We start from the raw sequence: 22,613 nt of genomic DNA, 5'->3' as shown, positions 1-22,613 counted from the left end.
TTCGCGATCCTCGACGAAGGACGTTCCCGAGAGCCGCGCTTCCCAAAATCCCGGACGATGGATTTTCGGCTTTGCGGGCAGAGCCGACGCGGAGAGGGCGGCTCTCACTCACCCGGCGCAAATGCGCGGAGGGTGCGAGGGTCGAGGCGAGGGTTACGCGACGCCGAGCGACGCCGGGTGAACGCACACGGACGGATGGACACGCGCCGGTAACGCAATTACCGCGACGTTAATTTACTCAATAATCGCAGAAGCAACCCCGTCTAAATGTCGGCACGCGTCCCTCGACCCTAATCATAGCCGGCCGTCGTCACGCCGACGAAGAGAGAGCGAGAGAGAGAAAGAGAGAGAGAAAGAGAGAGAGAGAGAGTGAGTTTATCGAGGATATGCACGAAAAGCCGAGACTTCAGAAATTAACGATAAAGACCGTTAAAGCAAAAGATTCCTCCTATCTCTTTCCTCTTTTCCTCTCTTTCTTTTCTTCCCGTTTTTTAAGAAATTTACGCTACTCCCTTGATGCGAGAGGAGCACTCATTCTAATCGGGGATGGCGATTTTCTATACGTTACACTCCGTTGAATTTACGAATCTACCTTGCACTTTGTGCAGCCTACATCTACTTTGTTTCTCGTTCATACGTGGAATTGACGTTAGTCATCTCGTCGAGCTGCACGAGCGCGTGTACACCGCCATTTGGAAAGCGCCCTGCAGTGCACGCGATCCGCTAAGTAATTTAATCCCGCGTTTCCGCTCGTCCTCTCATCCAAGATTCAATACCGATATATACGGCGGTACGCGGGGCGCAGGGGTTTATCCATCGCGCGTCGAGGAACTTGATTGCGACGGATCTCGGAAGCGAGAGGAGGGAAAGCGAGCGCGACGACGTCGATTCCGGGCGCGAGGAGGGGATCGTGTTCCGGTGGAGTAGCGACACTTTCGAAATTAGAGCCTTAGCTACGAGATAAAGAGACGGGAGAGAGAAATGGGTTTTCAAATACTCGGAACTCGGGAATCGTCGCGCGTCGCGGGCACGTATAGCGGCGGGCTACGCCGCGCCGCGCCGCGCCGCGACGCTACGGCGGCGGGAAGGGGTGGCTTTTCGAAAGCGACGGTTTTCGCAACGTACTCTTACATATACATGCTTGCACTTCGCATTATTATCTACGTGCGAGAGCGCGACAGAATGGAGAGGAATCGCGAATACAGAAGGATCGGTCCTCCCCCTCCCCCCCTCCGACCCCTCATCCTTGCTCACTCTCCCTCCGCGGCCCTCCTCCATCGCCGCCGCCTCCTGGGGGCGCGCGGGACGTGGCGCGCCGTCCGATTCACGAATACCCGAGCGCGTGTCCATGGAAACGGGTGGCCGAGTCCCGCCCCTGGGATCTTTGCGGAGCCAACCCGGACGACGGCGAGCGTCGCGACGCCGGCCAATGCGGGCGCCGGGTCGGCCTCGGATATCCTGCTCGGATCCCAAGCCGCGTCGCTTTTCCACCACCGGAGTACGGATACGCCGCCAGCTGGCGGGAGGAGCTGCCGATGATCGCGTCGCGCGGGGGTTGAATTGCCCCGAATCGCGCCGCGCGCTCGCCGATACGAGCCGCTGACAAACGACAAACTCGGTGAACTCGGCGACGAAAGACAGTGAGCGATAGACAACGTCTCTCGCGCGATTCACGACGACGACGACGACGACGACGTGGTCAATTCGCGGTTCCGTCGAGGGGGTGAACTCGTGCGAGACGCGCGACGTCTATAAATCAGCCGAGCTCAGATTGGCCGCCGCCAAGAGTGATCTCGCGCGACGGGGGAGGAAAGTGATCGGTTCCGCGAGAGTGCCGCGAGAGATTTCTCTTTCAGCGCTCTGCCCGCGACCGCTTCGCGTAGCCGTCGCGTCGTAAACAACAACCCCCTGGAGGGATCCCTGAATCCCGGATCCTCGCCTGGTGACCGCGAGAAACGCGAGGGACAACGCGGCCTCGGGTCATCGCGGCGGCGTCGACGAGAGTCGCCCATCCGCGAGCGAAAGGCCCTCGCGAGGAAGTTTGGCGCCGCACCAGGATGTAACCCGAGCCGGGGCATGCACGCGTCGTAGCCGCGCAACGAGAGGTTGGGCCGAACGAGGAAAGATGCAGTCGACCTGCCAGCAGCAACAAGCTCAGCCAGGCCAGAACGGTACCTCCGCCAGCAGGACGTCGTTCCTCATCGAGGATATCCTCAGCCGGGGCACCGCCACCCCGCACGCCCACCATCATCAGCTGCACCATCAGCACCTGACGCCGACCGCCGGCCACACGCAGCAGCACCATCAGCAGTACCAGCAGTTCGCCAGTCTGCTGCCCGGCTATCCCGCGGCACCGCCCGCCGCGGCGGCCTTCTTCTTGGGACCGCTCTTCGGTAGCGCTGGCATGGGGGTCGGCGTGGTGCCGGGGGTCGGGGAACTGGCAGCCCTCAAGCATTGCCGGCGACGGAAGGCCCGGACCGTGAGTATATCCTCGAAGGTACCCACCCTCTGTCTGTACCCGAAAGCGGAAGCCGCATCCAACCAACAACGTTTTGTCCCCGCGACCTGTAAAAGTTACGTCAATCTTCTACAAAGCGAATCGTTGACTCCAAATCAATCCCACGACCATTAAGCCAGAGGAAAGCAACAAACACAAATCGCGTCTGTAATACGCACGTTGTTGGATAAACAATTTAAGTTTGTATCAGACTATTGAAGATGAAAGTTCGATCAACCAGATAATTAATTTTAATCGGTTTCTGATTAATTGAATCTCAATCTCCAACTTGCAATTCTCAATCTTTATACAATCTTATAATCTAATAAAGGCTTTAAATTGTTCCTTTCACTCGCTATTCTGATGAGTTATTTATTTTTTTTTTAGATGTTTTGTTTTTCTTTTTCCCCCCCACAATACACACATACAACACATTTATCTCTCTCGCGCGACTGTAGGAGACAAGAGTCTGCTTCCTTACGGCTTCAGGTATTCAGCGACCAGCAGCTGGCGGGTTTGGAGGCGAGGTTCGAGGTGCAGAGATATCTGAGCACCCCCGAGAGGGTAGAGCTGGCGGCGGCGTTACACCTGTCCGAGACCCAGGTGAAAACGTGGTTCCAAAATCGGCGAATGAAGCACAAGAAGCAGCTGAGGAAGCTGAACACGGGCGGCAGCGGCAATTCCAATTCTTCGGGGCAGCAATCGATATCCGTCACGTCGCCCGCTGGTGAGTCGTGTCCATTTGCACCCTCCTCGCGCTACGGATCGACCGAGCCTCGATGACGATCGTACGTCTCGGCGGAGGCAAAGGGAAACCGTAAATCGATTTGTTGTCTCGCGAAACGGCTCTAACGAGATGTTTACGCGTATATTGCCTGATAATCCCTAAAAGACATTGCGATCTACGATATCTACGGAATTTCGCGTCGAGCAGCCTCCGCGTAACTTAATTACCGGCAAATTAAATTTGCGTATCGACTTTTCGATAAACAGCTGCGAGCAGTATTCCCGCGCCGCGAGTTAATCAACTCGGATTAATGACGCCGTGTCCTAGATAAAAGCGCGAACTCATGAATGGCTGCGCGCCGTTGCGATAAAGAAAAAAAAAAAAAGATAAAACATTACGCGCGTATTGTCGTCATTTCCTTTTATTCCGCGCCGGTTCCCGAAAACCCCGGAAAGCCAATCCGGACGTGGATCCCGCTGAGGCGTGTAATCTCCTCGGAGAGTATCGCGTAACGCGTCGCAATGGCGCTTATTCGGCTTAACTGATAATATAGTCGGCGGACACGGGAGAACGTCGAAATAAACTGCTGAACAAACTGCAGCGTATCGCGCGAGTCGATAGTGCGCCGGCACGACCGACGGACCCGGGATTAATCGGTCCATAGTTATCGGTTAATCTGGCCGGAGAGAGCGCGGAGAGCGTGGAGGAGGCGCGCGGGGAGGATGTCGGCGGGTTATAACGTCGGTTGTCGTTAAATACTTCCCTGTTGTCACGCTAATGGGCGATATCTGTATAATGCAACCAAAATACCGCTGACAATAAATTACGCAAGTTCCGGCGTAACTAGCCAGACCGTAACCGTGATTACGTTGCGAGGAACTATAATCATTAACGGTGTATCTGCGTAATGGTCGCATTCCGTCGTAGATATATTACCATAATCGCTCGCCGGTGACGTCATTTGCAGATACGCGTTACAGCCCCCCCCCCCTCACCCTCAGTTTCCTCCGGAGAGGAAAACTCTCGCCGCCCGTGGGGTCGTGGACCCGGGGCTGTATTTATTTTCTGTTAACGTGACGCGCGTTATATTAATTTCCTGGAAGAAAATTCGCCGCGGTGGTGCCGTTGCCTCTGATGGTTCACGTGGAATTTTTTGTCTTCGATAACACGTGGCGCGTTTTATTAATTTTCTACAAGAAAATTCACTTCGTTGGTCGAATTATCTACGTCAGTTGCCGCTCTCGAGAGGAATTACGGCAATTGTCTGAAAAAAAGTTCACGTTGATAGTGCCGTTGCCTCGGGCGATCTACGTATTTTATTTTTTATAAAAGGGCGCGAATTACGTCGATTTTTTGGAAGAAAAATTCACCGAGATGGTGTCGTAGTCCCGAACGATTTACGTGTTACTTTTCTTTTTTGATAACACGCGCGCGGCATGCATTATATTAATTTTCTAAAAGAAAATTCGTGCCAATATTGTACTCCCGATATATTTACGTTTATATTTATTTTATGTTTTCGATAACGTTTTTAGTATACGCGTTGTATTAATTTTCTAAAAGAAAACTTGACACAATGATATTGTCTCCCATGATTTACGTGTTATCTTTCATTTTCAATAACGTTTTACGTGGTTTCCATTAATTTTCTGAAAGCAAATTTTCGTTTTATTAATGATATCGCTGCCTCGAGCAATTTACGTATTATATTTTATTCTTTATATCATGGCGCGAATTATATAAATTTCCTGGAGAAAAATTCACCGAGATAGTGTCACAACTTAAAGGAAAACACATGTTTTTTTTTAAATAACGTCACAGTCTTCGCGCGATTATTTTTTTTGTTTTCGAAGACGCAGATTTTTCCTCGCGAATTTTCCCACACTCGTTAGGCCATCCCGGTATTCACGAAACGAATATAAAAGCGATCATTTAACGAGACGACGGGAGACATTTCGAGCGATTTAAATAGTTTGGTCCATGGCGTTCGCATCTCCTATATACTAAGTTGTTCGTCTCGGTAGACAAGATGGCTTCGTTCGGGAGGAAGGGCTAACCGAGTTACATAGACGTCTCCTTGGCAGCAACCAAGAAGGAGGTATCGAGAGGAGGGTGAGTAGGGTGGAGGAGACACACACAGAAGACGGAGACCGCCTTGGCGTCTTTAGACTCTCAGAGGCGAGCGTACGTAAGGAACCCCCCGGCGTCGCGGCGCGACGGGGAATCGTCGTTCCCTCCTTCGATACCTCTCTTTCGCCGTCTTGTTCCGACTCGGTCTCTCCGCACCCGTCTCTCAGCGAGAGAATTGCTCAATTACCCGCTAAGTGCTCGGTCAGACCTATATTCTCGATTGTGCTCGCCGCCGAGGGCTATCGTAGACCATAGAGCGGCGCGTGCCGCCGCGAATATAATTTTTTTCAAAATATCAAGAAACGAAAACGAGAAATCGTTATATCCTTGCCTACTCGCGACGCAAGATCTCGCGCTCGCAAACGCGGGGGACGGTATTAGTCCCGGAGATATTAATTAACGATGTTTGTTTGCTGATGTTGACAGAACGTCCGGTAGACTTTTCGTTGAGCGGGGGCCGCGAGTCGCGCGCGAGCAGCGACGCGCCCGCGGACTCCGACGACGAGGACGACGACGAGATCGACGTGCTGGGCGACGAGACGCCGTCGCCAAGCGCGACGCCGACCCCGACGCCGGCACCGGCGCCGACGCCCACGCCGGGCCCAACGCCGACCTTAACGTCGCCGACGACGTCGACGACGATCTCGACGACCCCGACGGGGTCCACGTCGTCGTCGTCGTCGTCGTTGCGAAGCGGCACCCTGCCACCACCCCTGTCGTCCAGACGCGGCACGCCGCCCAGGATCCTCCACGCGGCGATTCATCCGCATTCGCACTCGCATCCGCATTCTCATCCGCACACGGTCGGCCTGCACCATCAGCAGCCGCTGCAGCACGGCCAGCATTCCGCCCAGCGTCAGCATCGCTGAGACGCGACGACGATGAGCCCGGGCGGCGCGGCGTCGCCGCTCGTCTCCTACCGGAATCACGGCTACCACGTGTAGAGAGAGGAAAAAGAGAGATAATCTTCGTCTTCGTGGGTACCAGGCCCCTACCGAGAATTTACCTTAGGCTAAAGCTCCGTTGCGTAACACGGAGAACACGGAATTCGGCAGAGATCGTCCCTCCACATCCGCTCTCGAGGGACCGGCAGAAGAGAAACCAAGAGAAGAATCCTCGCGCATCTTCGAGCGGTATATTTAACGTGTGTGTGTGTGTGCGTGTGTGTGTCACACTGAAATAATAATTACGATATTCGCAACGCAGAACGCAGGTATCGTCGCCGGAGCGTCGCTGGATCTTCCCTTAACGTAAATAAGAAGGAGGAAAGATAAGCAAGAGAAAGAAAGCAAATGAAATTTTGCCGGTTCCGAAATCTCTACTTTTTATAGCGAAATACGGTAAATAAGTACGGTACTTGGTCTGTTGTTACTTTTTATAGTCAAGTGTGTAAAAATAGGCCGTGGTTTTCGTTGAGAATTAAACTGTCATGCTCTGACGCGATGTGTACACTTGTTTCTCCTCGATTTGTCTCTTCCCAGGGTGGTTTTCTGGAATTTCGAGTAATCTATCTTTGGGGAAGGGGAAAGGGGGTGAGAGAAAAGGAGAAGGAGAGAAATCCGACGAGTTTCTTTGCATCTAAGGAACGCGCGACTTATGCCGCTTTCCGAATAAACTTTTATCTCGATTTAACTTACACTTTTCCTAATTCTTAGAACTAGAAGAGAGAAGATAAAAAGTAAAACCGAGAGATTAAAGTTAATCGCTACATTAGAAACAGGACGTTGCCTCTCGGACGCAACGTTTTATGGACGCCCATGTGGCATCGTACATCGGCATTGACATTTAATTAATTGCATAGTGGATCGCGGCGAACAACGATCGAGTCTATTTATCGTCTCGTTAATGGTCGGCGCGACATTTCGGCTCGAAGACATTTCCGCGGAAGTTAACGAGGCGTCGAATCGACGACGGGAGGGACAAGGAGATCCGCTTCGTTGACGCGTCGACTACTATTATTAGCCATCAATTATTGATAATCGCTAGTAATCGGCTGTTGACATTTTTGAAAAATGCTCTTTATAATGTAAAATTCCGGTCGGTAATCGGACATAAATAAATAAACAGCTAGATAACGACGTGAGATAACAATCGAGTATTCCATTACACTAATCGTGAAGATCTTGTTCGGAAATAGTAGTCTCGTTTAAAATATAAGATTCATTCAATATTTAAAAATATAGGTTTTTGTTCAGTAAAGATGTACTTTATTTTCTCGTTGCTAGGATGTGAAAATCATTCCAGGTTAATCACGCGATGTATTTTATCGTTACACGCTTACGATGATGAAAAAAGGACACCTGTGACGTACACGACATTCGTTAAACAAACGACGCGTTAAGAGTAATAATCGGCAATTGTGTGCGAATGCGTTTGATGATTTCGCGCGGTCGCGAAATGATCGGCGAGAAGCAGGCGTCGTTTTTATTGCTACCTGTTGCGGCGACATTAGATCGGCAAGATCGGCAAGTGCCTGTTAAGTAAGAAAAGAGACGACATCGCGAGAGTCGGACGACGGTAGAGAGAGATTTTCCAACGGGCGCGCGTGTCACGGGCGGCGGGCGAGGGCGCCTGCGGGGCACGTCGTGCTTCCAGTTGGGGTGAATCCTAATACCCAGATAATGGGAAGTAATTGCGAGGGATCAGAGCGAGCGAAGCTACTCTGTCGGCTGTCGGGCTCGGGGGGCAGCGGGATGCGTACGGAAAGAGAAAGAGAGTGAGAGGGGGGAGGGGGAGAAGAGAGAGAGAGAGAGAGAGAAAGAGAGAGGATGGCGCCGCGCCACGCTTCCATCCCTCTCCTATATCCCCTACCCTCTCCTCGGGCTTCCCTACTTTCCCTTCTCGCCGTCGATTCGCGGGGGTGGAGAAAGAGAGGACGAAGAGAGGATCGTAATCGTGTTATCGGGACGAAATCACGGGGTACATTCTCGGATACACATCGGATAGATGGATGTATATACGGGGCATCGCGACCGCGCGCGAGACCAATCCACGCGAGATTTACCTCTCCGACGGGAGGAAGCGAGAGATGTCGAGGGCGGCGGAGAAGGGGAGGAGGGAAAGCGAACGTTTGTATCGACGTCTCGCGCACGATGACGCGTTTCGATTCTCCAAGGAGATTCCGCGAGAGCGGGCTCTCTTCCTCGAAACGACGTGTCGAGGTGTAATTTTAGTGAACGAGAAACGGGCGAAAGCGCGTCTGTCTTTGGAGGGTGGCTCTGACGCGCGGATTGCACAGGGATGGCAGGTGAAGGGACGATGGGAGGGTACTTTGGTCTTTGATGCTAGGAAGATAACACGCGCTCGGCGTTGTTCGACGGAAGAAACGCGCGTTCGGGGTTAGCCAGGTAGGGCCTGGTTGAGCTTAATGAAATCACGGGGCCATTTATGACGTTTATTAGATTCCGCTAAGACGTCTATTATTACGGTACGTAAATAAAGGGGGAGGCTTCGCGCGCCCCTCGCCGAGGGAGACGGAGCGGAATGCGGCGAAAATAATGAAATAAAGGACAATGAAGTGGCAGGTACAATGGCCAATAGGGTATAGAACGAGAGCGAGGACGAGCAAGGCGCCAGCGGGCGGCGAGTATACGCGGGTCCTCTTTCTCTTTCTCTCTCTCTCGCGCGCGCGCGCGCGCGCGTGGAAGGGGTGTTGCAACAAGGGGTTACAGAGCGCGCGGCGCGCTTTAGTTCGGCGGGCTAAATGCAGTGGGCGTGTTCCCATTACTTTCATTATTTTCAGTCGCCGGGGGTTCGGCGGGTATCGATGCCCGAATGTGTAACCATAGGTCGCCCCCGTCGCCGTCGGGGTTCAACGTGTGATGCGGCCGGCGAAAGGTGGGCGACCTACGACTTCCGTCGATAGAGGAAATCCATCCGGTGAATTTGCGAGAGTCTATGTCGACGACGATACGTCGATCAATTTAATCCGCTCGGAAAAAAGAAAAAAAAAACGGGGAGAGAGGGTGAGCGAATTGGGTCCCGAGTCGAAGAGGCCGCGCGCGCGAGGGTGAGCCGTTAGCCTAACAAGCTGTCAAGACGTCGCCGCGTGTCAATCCGCGGCTCTTCAACGATCCCCGAAATAAAGCCGCCCTGTAAAACCCTTCGGCCGTCGGTCGCGGAGGGTTTTCAGCCCGGCCGCAAAAAAAACGTTCGGATTTCTCCTCTTTTTCTCCCTCTGCCTTCCTTTCCCACGCGAAAATTCCTGCCTGATCTCGCAGACGAGAGAGAGAGAGAGAGAGATAGAGAGAGGAGGACGCGGAAGACACGTGATACGCGTGAGGAGGCGAGGAGTGGATACTCGGCTATAGAGACAACGGCGTTACTGCCCACGTGCCGTTTAACTCGATCACAGCGGCAATCTGGCCTCGTTTCAACCTCCGGTTACTACGACGCTTCCGCTAACAAATAACATTGTCGTCGACCCTGCGGGGGCGTTCTGATTCGATTTGCGCACCGTGAAAGCGCGCTCCCCGGGAAAGGAGCGACGCGAGAGCGCGAACGCGGGAGGTGACACGCGGCTGTTGGATGAAAGGCCCGGTCGGAAATGCGGCCCGACGTACGTTGCCCCTCTCTCTCTCTCTCTCTCTTTCTCTCGGCGCGCTTCTAATCAGCAATTTCGAGAGGCGCGATTATTTAAAAGCTGTGCTCTACGGTCCCCACGGTCGAGCCGCTTTCTAGTACTCGCGCAAACTACAGGGCGAAGAAGACACCCCCGCAACAATCTCTCTCTTTCTCTCTCGTCGAGAGAGAGATCCCTATCTACGCGGCGTGTTTAAAAATAATTGCCGCGGTAGATCCGACGATAGTCACGGAGTCGCCCTCACCTTGGCGCTTCCTGGCCTCTCGAGTGGCCCTCGTTCTACTGTATAAAGGCAAAGACTCGCCCCCGTGTCGCGGCCCCTCGGCGAGGGCACACGCGGCCTCTTCCGCCACCGGTCGAGTGGCACCTTCCCCTCCCCCATCTCTCAACCACTCTATCACGACGTTTAAAGAAGTAAAGACTAAAGGTCCTTTATACTCGTGTCGAGTGAGCACAGCCTCAAGATGGACCCGCTCGACAGCAGTTGAGGCTGCGCTCGACGACGTCGGCGGGGATAGGAGCGTCCGGTTTGTCGCGCGAAACAAAAAAGAAAAAAACATTGATCCTGGCCCGGGCCCCCAACTGTCATTGTCAAGGTATTCTAATCAAAAATACGAAAAGTTTACATCTTTTGAAAAAAATTTTTTTTAAAGAAAACTTGCATATTTTTTTTACACATTTACTTGTGTGTACATGTCTACAAATGTTGATATGACTAAATGTTCATTAGTTTTTGCACGTTACATAAATTTACAAATACATTTTTCAAGTTGACCGATACGATTCTTCAGAAACCATTGAAACTGTTGGTTTTAACTTCTTTGTACGTGATATTAATATTTTTTAAAAAAAAGTTAAAAACAAAATTTTGAAGACATAAATGTAAACTAGAAAGTGTCTTCTATTAGATTTACATGTATGAATGTACTGAATGTATGTAGTTTTCTTTAAAAAAATTTCTCTTGGGTCAGTTTCTCTAAAAAATACCCCCTTAATCACCGACACGTTGATTAGACAGGATCGACTTGGGAGTTCTAAGAAACATCCCTCTTCCTCCTCGGTGTTTACAGCATTTATATTTATTTCACGTACAACTTGCATATATTATAATCATAATCGACAAACAGTAGTCTCTCATAACGGAAACAATTATTATTAAATGCGATTATAACTAAAGGGGGGGAGCAAAGAGACGCGCCTAGCTGGATAAAGGCGTGAGCCTCCTACACTCAAAAACAAGATTACTATATATCTATATATATATTAGCCTTTGAATATTACAGAATTAGTCTTTGTGTATGTGTATGTGTGTATATGTATTGTTTTACAGGAAATTTTTTTTTACTTTCTAACAGTTCTTAGTATCGTTTCTCCCTTGTGCCCTGAATAAAGATTTCTCTATCGACTTTTCGCAGGGATACCGCGGAAATTTTCAATTTACTAAAAAATACACATCGCTCGCGGATGTATTATTATTGCGCGTTAATATTGTGCACAAGTTCGATCATTAGGTACCTCGTTTATAAGGAGTTTTTTTCAGGCGTTGTGTCCGAACACCCCTCGCTCTTTCCAATTAGGCCATCGTCAATCACGGATAAGAGTATCCGAGGAAGCGCGCGCGCGCGAAACTATCGAATCTCTAAGTATTTTTTAATCGTTAACAATAATCAATAAATTGTAAACGCGCACTACGTATGGCTGAATGCTGCTTACAGGCGTTTTCACGATAAAATATAGAGCATGCGACGATTACGAGGGGCAGGAAAGGGAGAAGAGGGCAATCGTTGACGATGTTCCTGATTACAATTCGACTGACATTAATAACACTGTTTGACAAGAAATACTTGGCTGCGGGAACGAGGGTAATTTTTTCTCACAATTTTTCAAATTATGTCACGTTACAATTTCGGAAAAATTGCGGTTAAAGTTGCAAACAAAAACAATTTTAAGTGCTTATTATTGATAGATGTCAAAATTTATATTAATCAAATATCTCTTTAATCATACCAATTTTTTTTCTAAAATATGAAAATCTCAAAACTCAATTTAGATTACAATCAAAGTTCTCACATCATGCATCGTAGTTGCGCGCGCCAAAATACATTAAAATAGTCGTTTTACACTTTAACTGGAAATTTCTCCAAATTGTAACGTACAGACAAATTCGGCAAACGAAATCAAATTTAGTGTCAAAAAAGGTTGTGTCTGCTTTTTCGTACACTTTTTTCTGTTAAACAGTGTAATTAATGTTTAAAAAGACCGGTTACGTCAACCGAAATGAAAGAGTCGTTGTTCGAAACGAAAACCACGAGTCCTCGCTACGCATGCAGAAATTTAAACATTGTCAAGTAGTAATCCTAATTAAATGCCTTAAGAATTTGCAAGCGATCAGAACATACGCTTCCAACTTTTGGAGTATATTAAATTGCATTTTGTCCGTTTGTCGCGTACACATGCAAGACGCTCATTAATCAGAATCAGACAATTAGTCCCAGTCTTATTAAACGGTTTTCAAACCGTGCTTAAAGAAACGTTCAGCTTGTCTTTATAGAAAACGAAAAAAAAGAACATTTCTTTTTTCTACGAAAAAAATTAAAACCGCTGAAAAAAATAAAGATATATAAAAAGAAAAATGGAATAAAAACTAACGTAAGCTAATCGTAAGGTCGCACGACATACAACTTCAACTGTAACATGTTCATTTCTTCTTTCATTTCATCTTTTTCTAATTCTTAGAACTGGAGGAAGATAAAGACCAAGTTAAATGAAGATATTAAAATTAATCTACATCAGTAGAAATGGATAATAAAGATGAGACGAGGTGAGGTAGTCAAGCAAGGTTGCTGCCTAGTAATCGAAATGTAGTGAGACGCGAAGCCAATGCGCACGAGATACGCACTAGAAATAAGCCCTTATTTAAGACATGAGAACCACTAGTAATCTGATAGTAATCTTGATTTTAAGCAAACCTTCCGTCGACAAGCGCACTGTTATAGAAATCAATATGTTACACACATATTAATTAACTAAAAGAATTAACGTGTTTTCCAAAAGATATATCTGTGAGTTACATTATGGACCAGTCCATAACGAGAGAATAACATTGACGTACGAATGAAACGCCCGTTGTTTAACCTCATAGGCAAATTCGTTGAAACTCTCCGACGAACTCGCGATGCGCAAAGTTAAACTTCATGTATGTACCAGAAATTTTTGAAGAATACTCATCTGAATTTCGATGAAATTGCCAATTTACCTCTAAAGAGACGATCGGATCTTTTACATCGCTCGTAAAGAAATTTCTGTAAAAAAAGATTGCAAGATGTTCTTTTTTCAATAAGAGATTTTCATCTACACGCGACACGTAAAAGCAACAGGTGAGAGTCCAACGTCTCGCGTGATATCGTGAGAATCTACACAAGATATCGTTGACTCTGGTACATACACACAAAGCAAGTTAAAACAATATACGCGCGCGGGCGCACGCGCGCGTTTTCTTTTCCTTCGCTAGCATAACAGTACAAAGAAGTATGAGTAAATATAAAAATCAAATAATATTAATAATGATAATAATAATAATTACAAAGAGAATCGCGCGTTATTAAAGCTTCTAACAATAATAAAAATGAATACCTTCCTTCGAGTCGTAATAAATTAATAATGAGCTTTTTAAAAGCATTCGTACAATTCATCTAACAATGGCGATCGAGGATACGAAGATGAGCGAGTTATGGATCGTGTAATTCGTTTCATCGTCCTCGTCGTAGTTCATCTTCATTCCATCAGCTGCGGTGTGCCGCGCGGCCACCGGTGAGATTCGAGTGAAAGCGGTTTAGTGGAGTCTAGTAAAAAGAGCGTTTGGCAGAATAAACAATATCGTCGTCGAATGCAACGGCATTCGCCTGTGAGTAGTACAAATAAGCCCAAGTTAGCATATATACCTGGGATTATCGAATATAAATTCAATAAAAATATATGAACCATAAAAGTTACGTAATTTGAGATAACGTATTTTCTATTATTACCGTTTAGATCATGTATCATTCGCTCGATGTCCCGCCGTCTTTCTAATTAGTTGCCCTATATTCAAAAAACAAAAGCAGACATGTGCATGGCGTTAAGAACAAGGTTGATAGAAGGTTGGTCATTACAATAAATTCGACAGCCGTCCTACAAATTTGCACTTGTTCTAAGATGCAAGTAGATAATGGATATCGCATTACTTGTCAACTGCTCGAGAACTTATTTATACTACTACTATAGAAAGAGAACAAGCTCGTTCTCTCTCTTCCTTGTCTTAGAAAGACATAATTTTCATCAATGAAGAGAGGGTCTGGAGGCCCTCTGTTTCAACCTGGTTAATAACGCCTGTTCACTGTCGTCTTCCGTTTTCGACGAAACCCCGCGAAAACTCTCCGACCGATACTTGTCCCTCAAAAACGTCCTCCTCTCTTCTTTGTACTTTTCAATTCTCTCCCTGCACTGCGGGTCTCCCAGGTCTAGGCCGCCGAGATTCCTCAGTTGGATCTTGTCTGAAACGCTCGAGCAGATGCCAGAGCTGCTACCGACGTTGGGTGTCGAGCAGTGTTGCGCGTCCTCGGATGTCGGCTTCACCGACAACGAGATATCTCCTGTCATCCGATTGAACTTGGCCTCGTCCAAGGAGCGGCTCAGCGCCGCCCGGGTCGCCCTCGCGTGACGTGCCCGCAAGCATGGTGGCAAGTGTTGCGACTGCTCATCAGACTTGTTTCTCGCGCAATCCAATTCCTGTCTCATCTTGCTCTCCCTGACGATCTCCCTGCCGATCTCCGAGTCGAAGCTCCTCCGCTCTCTGACCGTTTCACTTTCGTATTTTCTTCTCACGGGCGTGGACATGTCTCCCACCACGCCCCCGGACAATCTTTGCAGAGCGAGTTCTTGTAGGATCGCCGCGGTATCTCGAGGTGGAAGAACCGCTGCGTCGTCGACCGCCGTCGGAGATGAGACACTTGTAAACGTCATATTCGATGCATCTAATGTCCGTTCCATCAGCTCGGACGCTCCTTCCGGCGCGTGCGCCACTTCGCAAGGCTCGGCCGCGTTCTCCGAGGGAATTCTCACTTCGATGTTGCCCCGTATCTGACTGACTTGCAAGCTGGCGCACTTGTTGTGACCTTCGTCACCACGTTTGGAAGCGCATTTACTGCGTATCGGTTGCGTATTACTCTGCTGCTGCTGCTGCTTTTGTGAGTTATTGTATCCGAAACTTTGGCACTTCTTCGATAGTCCGTTCATGCAATGGTCGTTGTCACGATCGTTGTCTCGCGTAAGGTTCGTTTCCTGATCCTCCTCAGGTTTATTCGAAAATCGCGGATGATTCGTGGCGTGCAAAGTACGTGTCGCACAATCCCGTTGCTGAGTGCCCGTGTCTCTCGATGACAGACGGCGATAGTTCTCGAAGGTTTCCGTCTCTCCGAAAAGCTCCTTGTCGTCGCGCACTTCGTTCCGATTTGTACCAAATACGTTCGCATTGTCCGCCTCGATGTAACATGCACGGACCTGCTGCTCCCTCGTATTAGACTCTTGACTCGAATCAACATCCGTCGTGCACGACGACAACCGATTGCCGTTCTCCCGATCGCGCATTCGAGACTGGGCGTCATCCATGAGATTATCCTCGTTTACAAGACCGAAACTCGGTTGCGGATCATCAGCCTCCTCTCGCTCGTGACTCGCGTACTTCTTCGTAACATCGGTAATATCCAGTATCATATCCTCGCTTTCGCGCGTCGACATACGACTTCCCGCCGAGTTGTCGACTCCCATGCGGAACGTATTCGCAGTCAGAGGCAACGCGAGCAGTGCTCCGGAGACGTTCTCCGACGCTTGCGGATTCGCGTTTCTCTCCACAAAGGAATCGTTGGGACTAGTCGACTCGCTGATCGATGTGGTAAAGGAATTAGCTGCCGTTCCTCCAACAATCACCCAGTCGCCGGAATCGTTGTTGCTGCTCGTCGCGCGCGGATTTTCCATACTGCTGAATACTTTGTCAGAATCGTCGCATATCACGAATCCGGATTCCTGCAATTCCTGCAGAGTTTGCTCGCATGACATCGGCGAATCGAGATCAGTCATATTGGATGGCAACCTTGGCAAATCGCCCATAGCGGTGGTAAGACTACTCAGCGGATCGGTAGACTCATCACATTCTTTAGCCACCTTTTCCTTTTTTTCATACGAATCAGACGGAATCTCCACGGTATGCAAAGTCAGCGCACTTGTTACATCCTTGCGAGACGTGACGGTGATTCCGCCAGATGCAGTTTCCTCGCATGAAGTTGATAATCTGTTGCATGGCGTCATCTCGGTATCGTTGAAAACCGAGACAACTGCAGTCGATTTAGTCGCAAGGCGATTTTCGGAAGTGCACGGAAGCGACGTGGTCGCATTTCTATCATGTCTATCGTAAGTCATAATCCTCTCGCATAGCGGCTCTATTCTCCTATCTCGGTCCTCTAAATTTGTGGATACTCTGTGACCAGGATCCGACGACTTTTCAGAAGACGAAGACACACTGACTTCCTTATTCGTGCCGCTTGCATCGCGCTCATCGCCAATCTCTAACGGTAAAGTAAAACTTCGGAAACTTATTCTAGGGCTGTTAGCCGGTACCGGCGTCGTGGAGTGAGATGTGCCCTGCAACGTAGCGGGCGTCAGTGGTGTAGAAGCCTCCGATAGCAACGGCAGATAGCCTGGCGTTTGTAATGGAGATGGCGTATCAATACTGTGAATATCCGCGTTTGTTGTCGACACCATAACCTGAAAGATAACCAATGAATTAGATATAAGATACATATAGAAAATAGGCTTAGGCTAATTTTCGTTAATCACCTGATCGGGACTTTGGCTGTCTATGAAACGCAACTCGACGTCGCAATGCAGTCTTTCCTCTAAACGAGATCGTTTTCTCTTGGATCCGCCAGTCGCAGCGGCACATTGATTGCCTTCGGTTCTCTGCCGACGCGGTGACGCCTCTACTGACGCTACACCACTTTCCTCCTCCGAGAGCATCCGCATCTCTCGTTCCTCGAGGTCAAAATTGAGTTGTATCTCCGAGAGATCCAACGGCGAGGACGCGTTGGGCGCATCGGCCAAATGATCAAAATACGAGTCGTGCGAGACGGATCGACTATGACCGCAGGTTCTGATGGGAGGTGGTCCGTTTCCTCCACCTCCTCCTCCCAAGAGAGGGCCCAATCCATCCTCGCCGTCTAAACTGTCAGCGCTTTTGACAGGTCTCAGTCGTCGCAAGGAGTTCAAGGAACTTGGCACTGCTTCCGTCTGAGGTGGCGTGCCGATTTGTCTCGTTTTCCCGACGGCACCTCTGCCGAATAGTGCCCTCCAATTTAGCGAGGGCGATCGTTTCGAGCCGTTTCGCTTGCGCGGCAATTCTATGACGGTATGATAGCGCAGAGGTAAGCCGGCTGGGCCTGCTCCAACTTCTATATAATCGGGTTCACCACGAAGACTTCTATTGCGCGCTTCCTCCAACGTGAGCAGTCGCGCGGATGTGGTGATCGCCAAAGACTTGGGTCTGCCAACAGGGCCGTCTCCAAATATGAGTTCCGCATAGCAGACTAGAAATTCCGTCACGACCGCCTGAACCCCGACGCCCTGAAGCGCGGCCACGCCACCCACCTCCAGCTCCTTGCATCTGAGGAGATTCGGCGCCCAGACAATAGCTACATTGCGCGGCGTCATACCCGTTTCTGTGCCACGCGCGGCTACCCTCACTAAATGACGCATCAGATACTCTAGTGTTCTGCGTACACACAATTTGATTAAAGATTAGAATAAATTATCAATTCAACAGGACGATAGCAGCAAGATGAGAAACGAATAATGAATATTACCTGTAATGTGGTGGTGGTAACTTCCTAACCGCGTCTCTCATACGTCTCAATCTCTCGGCGTCGCTGTTAGCTTGAACTGCGTTAACAAAAGTGGAGTAGAGCTGATACGTGCACAATGGATTCGGCAGCTCTCTAAAATACATCTTCAGTAACGACGCTACGGAGTGGATATCTTGCAGAATGCTCTCATCGGAATGCAACGCTGGTACCCTATCCTCATCGAAGGCGTTCCGCAACTTCTGAATGTTGGACGTTACACCGCTAAGGCGATATATACCATCGACTAGACCATGTTTTTCTATAAATTCCGCGCAGCATGTCAAAACGGTGGGCACTACAAAACGAGTAATCTCTTTCTGATTTCTCCCCTTTCCTTTGTACAGTTTACAGAAAAGTGTGGTAGAATAAAATTTACCATCTCGACCAGAATTTAGAAGATGTTCTCCCAAATCGCAACCAAACACGCGTTCTCGTAGTATACCCGATTGCTTCAGTCTTCGCCTAGAGGGCCGATTTAGAATAAAGGATCTAAAGAAGGCGATTAACTTGCCATGTTTTCGGAGCACGGGCTTTACTGGTAACTTTGACCTGACCGTTGTCGAGACCGTCAGATGTCGGGGTACTTTGTCCCCAATCACGGCGACGCATTCGGCTGGAAAAAATCCAACCGCAAACCCATGTTTTCCGCGCCACCACGTGCTCTCTCCCGGAGGTGGCATGTCTATGACGGATATCATGTCGCCTACCTGTTTGCCACGTAAATCGCTTCGATTAGTTATCGCGCGAGTTCTCATTAGCAAGATTTGCAATTACACTCTTTTAAATAGGAGCATGTTAGCGAGACTTACTTGAAAGGAGATCTCATCTTGCGCCTGAGCGGTGTAAGGTCTCACGGCGTACGCTGCAGCGACTGCTGGAGTATTGATAGGACAAGAATCTGATTCCGGTACAAGAATCCTTCTTCCCCTGTTATCGAGCTGTAACCAATTTAATACCGGACCACAGTTCAGGCCCTCGTGATTCAGCTGCGAGAACCGGTTCAAATAATCCTTCAGTATATCACAGGCATTTTTTGGCCGAACATCTGGAAGCTTCGTTAAGGAGGAAAACTTTCTGTCAAATATGCAACGGTGCAGCTGCTTATCAAACATGACAAAGTTGTCGTAGGATCTCTGTAGCGTCCAGCACGCGTCGCCGGATGTTATTCGTACGGCATAACTCTCCGAGTCGTTGGTATCCTCGTTGACGGATACCTGAAAGTTGAATCGTGTGTGTATCACTTGTCCAGATCTTCGATGTGCGTTTCGTGCATCGTGTTTACCGTACCTCCAATGTACCAAGCTCGACGTGCTCATAGTGAAAATGGGCGCACTCGTCGAGTTTCGGAAAGCGCGCGATACTACTCATGTTGCTGCCGGAACTGACAGGCGCGTCGAAATCGTCCGCCCGGCTACCGCTCGAGCTCTGCAATTTCATTCAGGATTAATACCTCCATAAATTTATGTTAAACTTAATTCTAGGATTTTTATTTATTGCCACGAGTCTGAGGATATCCAGAGTATCTTTATCTTGTATCTTAAGCAAACATTGATATTTTTTTAAACCTATATCTATATCAGTTACCTATACCTACTATCAGTTTGCTTAACTGTATAGATTTTATCTTGGAACATAAATAGAAATAAAATTATAAAGGCTTTAAAGCAAAGGGGTAAATCTTTGCATAGCTAAGCTTGAAAAGTTTCTGCTCAGGTCTCTTAGACTCATGATAGTAACCTGAGACTAATGTGATAAGTTCTTGAGACAGTTTTTAAAACAATATGGAGTTGTACAAATCTGTCGGTAAATTTGGTTGGATGCACTAATGCACAATAACATTCCGTATTCACGATTCAACAATTTTCTGCAAATTCTTCTACTAGAAAAACTAAGAGCGCTGCAATCAAGTATATTTATATATAATTTTTTTCTTGGCTATTGTAATGCTGAAGAGAATAAAGATTATTATGCAATTTTTTCTAATAAGTAATCACACTCATACACATACAAGTACTTTCTGGAGATGTTCAAGTATACATGAGAGTTACTGAAGAATTCTTTATGCTTACAAAAGCAATGAAAACTCTGAAATGCCATGATCCATACATTAAATCGCACACAAGATCGACATAAAGATATGCCTGTTTATTATGTAAACAGGGATTCAACCTTCGGCAAAAATCCTCAGCGCATCCTGTTGTTTGATAAACTATTGGATAAACATTATTATCATTCGAAACATTTGCACCTCATTTTTAGATTAGATCAGCGAACTTGAACAATCACTACCGTGCACTAGCGCAATTCCAACCAAATTTTCACCATCCGACAGCTGACAAAGCCGCTAATTTCTTAGAGTTTAACCTTCGCCTGAGTCTCGATGTCGGTAAGCCGGTGGGCGCGGGGTCTCTCCTGCGTCGTCGACGGCCCGGGCATCTTTTGCAGCCTCTCCGTGGACGAGGACGAAGAGGACGATGATCCAGGCCTATGCTGATCCGATTTGCCGCGCGCCAGGGTGACGGCAGGTCACCTCCTCACGTTCCTCTCGACCGACGAGCCATCGCTTCTTCCTTCTCGCGATTTCTCTGCGCAGACACGACGCGGAACTTGAGCACCGTTTGCGGAAGGATACACGCTCGAACTCCGCAAGGTCCTTTCGCATCCCTCGGAGATAACGCGGTCGCTCTTGGCGTTATCTCTCGGGGCCGAGCGATCGTTTAGGGATTTCCGTAAAACTTCCTCCTTCGAAGATGTCTCGTATGAAAATCGATAGAAATTCGAGTGTCCTCGTGAGGTGCACGGCGCAATTATCGACCGACGTTTCCCTCCCGTCCGTGGCACGTCTTGGAACGTCTACGAATCGTATCGTGCAAGCCAAAGGAAACATCCGTTTTCGGAATGACGAGTCCGCCCGCGACACTTTTTTTCCCTTCCCCCCTCCAACGGCCTCATCGCCAGATGCGCCGCGTGTTGTAAGCGTATCGCGCGTTACGTCGTTACATGCTCGCTGAAAGACTTAGCCGCGGTTTAAGTGGAGAAAAAAAAAAACAAAGCAAAAAGAATCCTAACTACAACTCCATCTCGACAAGCTCGTGAGCGGCGAAAGAGCAAGAGAGAGAAAGAAACATTTCAATATTTACTTAGTTCGTCGTTCCGGACGGGGCGGCGGTCAGTCATCGGTTTCCCCGTCGTCGTCGTCGTCGTCGCCGTCGTGAACTCGCGGCTCGATCCTCCCCGCGGAGACCGTCGGCGCGTTTAACAAGGCGAGTCTATTATCTAAGGCGCGCGCGGAAGTGCCAATAACCCGAAGGCGCGCGGCAGCGGCGGCGGTAGCGGCACCGTTTTGTGCCTCCCGAGTACGTCGCGGAGAGGAGAGGAACGCACTCGCGTGCGCCGTGATTTCTGCTCGACTACGCGACAAACGGCGGAGCGACAAAGTAGCGGATTCACGCACGCGACTCCAAAGCGAAAGAGAGAGAGAGAGAGAGAGAGAGAGAGAGAGAGAGAGAGAGAGAGAGAGAGAGAGAGAGAGAGAGAGAGAGAGCGCACGAGGGGAGGAGGGCCCCGCCGACGTGTATATTTACATCTCGCGAGCGTTCCGCGACATGCACGGCGGGAGAGATCGCGGGGTCGGGGAGGACGGAAAGAGAGAGAGAGAGAGAGAGAGAGAAGGGTTGATATCGGATCTTTGCGCACCGGTGAAATCGCAAAGAGACTGCAAACAGCTGTCCGTGGTGTAGATCTCCGCAGTCTCCCCCTTCCTCCCGCGCACGCTCACTCGGCTTCTTCACTACTCGCCACTGTGCGACCCGAATCTCCTCGCACAGGGGAAATATAACGGCGCTATTATGTCACGAGCGGTCTCTCTCTATCATTTTTTTCTCTCTCTCTTTCTCTCTCTCGTCCAGCAGGCAAAACGTCCAACGCCTCGTCGCGCACGCTCGGACGAGGGTAAGCAAGCCTCGCGGGAGAGGAAGGAGGACGGGACGCCGAGGGAGAGACGTACCCGTCGCCGCTCCCGATTATGAGAACCCCTGGTCAGCCGGATATCCCGCCGCGTGCCAGAGAGGAACGTACTATGCGCTCCCGTACCGTGTCCGTTTCCATTTGCCTTCGTTTTGCGACGTTCGACGCTTTAGGCTGGTACTCGCGCAGCGGAGGCGGCCCGACGCGACGGCGACGATCTCGTTGCGACCGTCGCGTCTTCACTACTCCGCAGTCCGCATCACCACGTTCCGCTGCAAACGCGAGGCGCGAGCCAGCACGGCTTTGCGGTAGCAGTCGCCGCAAAGTGTTAACCCTCGTTGACCGATCCGTCTCGCGACGAGAGAGACGGAGACGCTACCTTCTTTCCGATATACGCCACAGCCACCCGCCCGCTACCCCGCCGACCAACGTATTCGCCACTACTCCCCGACCTAACCTAACTTTCTTCACGCGAAGCTAACCTAACGTCGATATGCGGCTCGACGCGTCTGTCACAAGTGTCGCCAACATCCATTAAACGAGAATCGTTCTGATGATATACACGTATTATATTGATATTTACGACATTCGAATTACTGTGCTTTATCATATAAAAGTTATTATTGTATTATTACCGCAATATTTGAAATCTTAGATGTATATATGTATGCATTTATGAAATGTCAGGATAATAAATGAAAAATTATATACATAATATATATAATGCTGTACATAACATAGTGTGCATAAATCATGGGTTGGTTAACGCGTAAAATATAA

General features: G+C 49.0%; 2 protein-coding genes across 6 annotated transcripts; one reads left to right on the top strand and one right to left on the bottom strand.

The window, feature by feature from the left end:
• Positions 1-17: 17 nt before the first annotated feature.
• Positions 18-10,485, top strand: LOC105835557 (brain-specific homeobox protein). The gene is made up of 3 exons (XM_036292023.1): positions 18-2,479; positions 2,987-3,224; positions 5,781-10,485. Exons 1-3 carry the CDS (start codon positions 2,126-2,128, stop codon positions 6,221-6,223), a joined length of 1,035 nt encoding a protein of 344 aa, XP_036147916.1. The 5' UTR covers positions 18-2,125; the 3' UTR covers positions 6,224-10,485.
• A 510-nt stretch (positions 10,486-10,995) lies between these two features.
• LOC105835558 (rho GTPase-activating protein 32) lies at positions 10,996-22,484 on the bottom strand. 5 transcript variants are annotated; one of them, XM_036292014.1, is made up of 8 exons: positions 21,874-22,484; positions 20,232-20,609; positions 19,155-19,292; positions 18,677-19,081; positions 18,244-18,574; positions 17,829-18,162; positions 16,807-17,737; positions 10,996-16,734 (listed from the first exon to the last, which is right to left on the bottom strand). In XM_036292014.1, the coding sequence occupies exons 2-8, from the start codon at positions 20,301-20,303 to the stop codon at positions 14,254-14,256; spliced, it is 4,692 nt and encodes a 1,563-aa protein (XP_036147907.1). In that variant the 5' UTR covers positions 20,304-20,609; positions 21,874-22,484; the 3' UTR covers positions 10,996-14,253. The 5 variants fall into 5 exon arrangements, with proteins under 5 accessions (XP_036147907.1, XP_012534431.2, XP_036147908.1 ...); XM_012678977.3 differs by having other exon boundaries at positions 20,232-20,452; XM_036292015.1 differs by having other exon boundaries at positions 20,232-20,452; positions 21,960-22,484.
• Positions 22,485-22,613: the final 129 nt, after the last annotated feature.

Source organism: Monomorium pharaonis, chromosome 9 (genome assembly GCF_013373865.1).
Source record: "Monomorium pharaonis isolate MP-MQ-018 chromosome 9, ASM1337386v2, whole genome shotgun sequence".
NCBI lineage: Eukaryota > Metazoa > Arthropoda > Insecta > Hymenoptera > Formicidae > Monomorium > Monomorium pharaonis.
The sequence above is the reverse complement of the archived record's forward strand: the minus strand, read 5'-3'. Positions and strand labels throughout refer to the sequence as shown.